This window comes from Pteropus alecto, unplaced genomic scaffold, assembly GCF_000325575.1.
Source record: "Pteropus alecto unplaced genomic scaffold, ASM32557v1 C18934836, whole genome shotgun sequence".
Lineage (NCBI taxonomy): Eukaryota > Metazoa > Chordata > Mammalia > Chiroptera > Pteropodidae > Pteropus > Pteropus alecto.
In genome coordinates, this window is record NW_006494316.1 from 1 (window position 1) to 2,205 (window position 2,205).

At 57.4% G+C, this 2,205-nt stretch overlaps 1 protein-coding gene across 1 annotated transcript; it reads left to right on the forward strand.

The window, feature by feature from the left end:
• Window positions 1-3: 3 nt before the first annotated feature.
• Window positions 4-1,813, forward strand: LOC102889292 (F-box only protein 31; the record flags this gene model as incomplete). Its single annotated transcript, XM_006925307.2, has 2 exons — window positions 4-180; window positions 1,406-1,813. Coding segments are annotated over 2 exons (570 nt in total), but the record flags the coding sequence as incomplete, so codon positions are not given.
• Window positions 1,814-2,205: the final 392 nt, after the last annotated feature.

The window sequence follows — 2,205 nt, forward strand, 5'->3', positions numbered from 1 at the left end:
TCTCATGCTGCCCGCTCCCCCCACAGCAACTGCCTGACCTACCGCCGCATCTACCTCCCGCCCAGCCACCCGGACGACCTCATCAGGCCGGGCCTCTTCAAAGGCACCTATGGCAGCCACGGCCTGGAGATTGTCATGCTCAGCTTCCATGGGAAGCATGCCAGGGCCACAAAGATCACGGTGAGTCCAGGGTCCGCCTAGCAGGTCCAGCCCTGTGTGGAATCGTCAGGTTGGCCATGGAGTAGTGTGACTCAGATTGTGTCCTGCTACTCAGAGTGGGCCTGGACTCTTGGCATCACTTCACTGGGGAGCTGGTTAGGGACGCAGATCCTTGGGCACCCCTAGACCTGCAGGACCAGGATCTGCAGGGGATTTTGAGCACTAGTGAGGTGGCTGTACTATGTAGCTCTCAATCCTAGCCCCACACTTAGATCCCTGGGGAGGTTGCAAACACTGATTGTCCAGGCCCCACCCTACAGATTTTGATTTAATGGTGGAGGGAGCTAGGTTAGAGACTTCCCAGTAGACCCCAATTGTTACCACATTGGAGACCCCTGCATTAGCACATGGACCCCATTGCCTGGCTTAGCCTCAGCAGCTTGTGAAAGCGGCTGGAAGGTTGTTGAGCTATGGTTAGGGGGTTCTGAGTAGGCCAGGCATCGTCTGTTTCAGAGGCCACCATTCACACCGTGCTCACTCGTTACCTGCATCATTGCTGGGGTGAGTTTCTAGCAGATGCACTAAAGCATCCTGAAGAAGCAGCATCTCTTCTGAGTCCTCACAAATCATTGCTCTTAAACCTTGGTTCCCTGGGGTCCTGTTCCTTTTGGGAAAGCTCCTTGTGAATGAAAGCCTGGAACTGGGGCCGAGTCCCTGGTCCAGTGGGGCTCTCCTGCGGGGACTTCAGTGTTCTCCTCATCCCCATGTAGAACTGCAGGGCTGGGGAGATCTCCTGGGGCTCAGGCTTAGGAGCTTCTGCATTCTCAGCAGACAGATCCGAACTGGCGTCACAGACCTGCCGCCCCTCGCCTGACCTGGGGAGGGTGTGAACTTCTCTAAGCCCTGGTCTCTTCAACAGGCTTAGTTCCCATCTTAGGTCTTTGAATGAAGATAAGCCATTGTGCCAGGTGCCTGCAGGCCCTCACCAGGTCACTGGGGCCCTCACCAGGTCACTCGTGGGTGCTGTTATTCTCTCTCCTCAAAGATCCCATCACAGATGGGGCCTCCTGCTCCAGGCACTCATTTTTTAAGGTCTTCTAAAATATTCTTCTCAAGGGCTTGCTTCTAAGTCAGTAGGAAAGCTGGAGCATGCTCATCTGGCCACAGGCAGGATCTAGGCTGGGAACTGCGCAAAGTGTGTTTCTGCTGGTCTCACCCTGCTGACTGCTGCCCACTCACTCCCTAGGGTGACCCGAACATCCCTGCTGGGCAGCAGACAGTGGAGATCGACCTCATGCACCGCATCCAGCTGCCCGATGTCGAGAACCTTCGCAACTTCAACGAGCTCTCCCGCATTGTCCTGGAGGTTCGTGAGCAGGTGCGCCAGGAGCAGCAGCAGCAGGAAGAAGGGCCTGAGGATGGCGAGCGCCACAGCCAGCAGAGCCCCCGAGAGCCCCAGCAGGACCCTGCCCAGCCCAACATGGGGCTACCCACTGAGAAGGACAGAGAGCCTGGGGACAGAGGGGCTGCAGCTGCAGAGGAGCAGCCTGCCCAGTCCGGGCAGGGCCAGCCCTTCGTGTTGCCCGTGGGCGTGAGCTCGAGGAACGAGGACTACCCCCGTACCTGCAGGATGTGGTAAGGACTCGAGGGTGCCCCCACACCCAGCACAGAGACAGGGCTGGGGTGGGACCCAGTCTGAGAGGCACGCACGGGGGCTTGCGGCACCAGGGTGGGGAGCCTCTAATGGCTTGATCCAAACCCCAGCTCGGACCTAAGAGGATGGCACTGTTTCCTGGGCTGCACGGTTGGTGCTCACATCCGCATAGTGACTAAGGTAAAAGGGAGACAAGGCAGGACGTCAGGCAGCACTGAAGCAGACAGTCAGGGGGAGGACTCTCCCCTGCCCACACCTCTCCCTGTACAAAGCCTGCTTGGGGTTCGCCTGGATGTCCTTGCAGGTAAGGCCTGTTGTGGCTTTTCCATCTATCATCTAATGAAAGTACTTCCGATGTTGGTCCGTTATTTCTTCCTGTGATTTATTTCCTT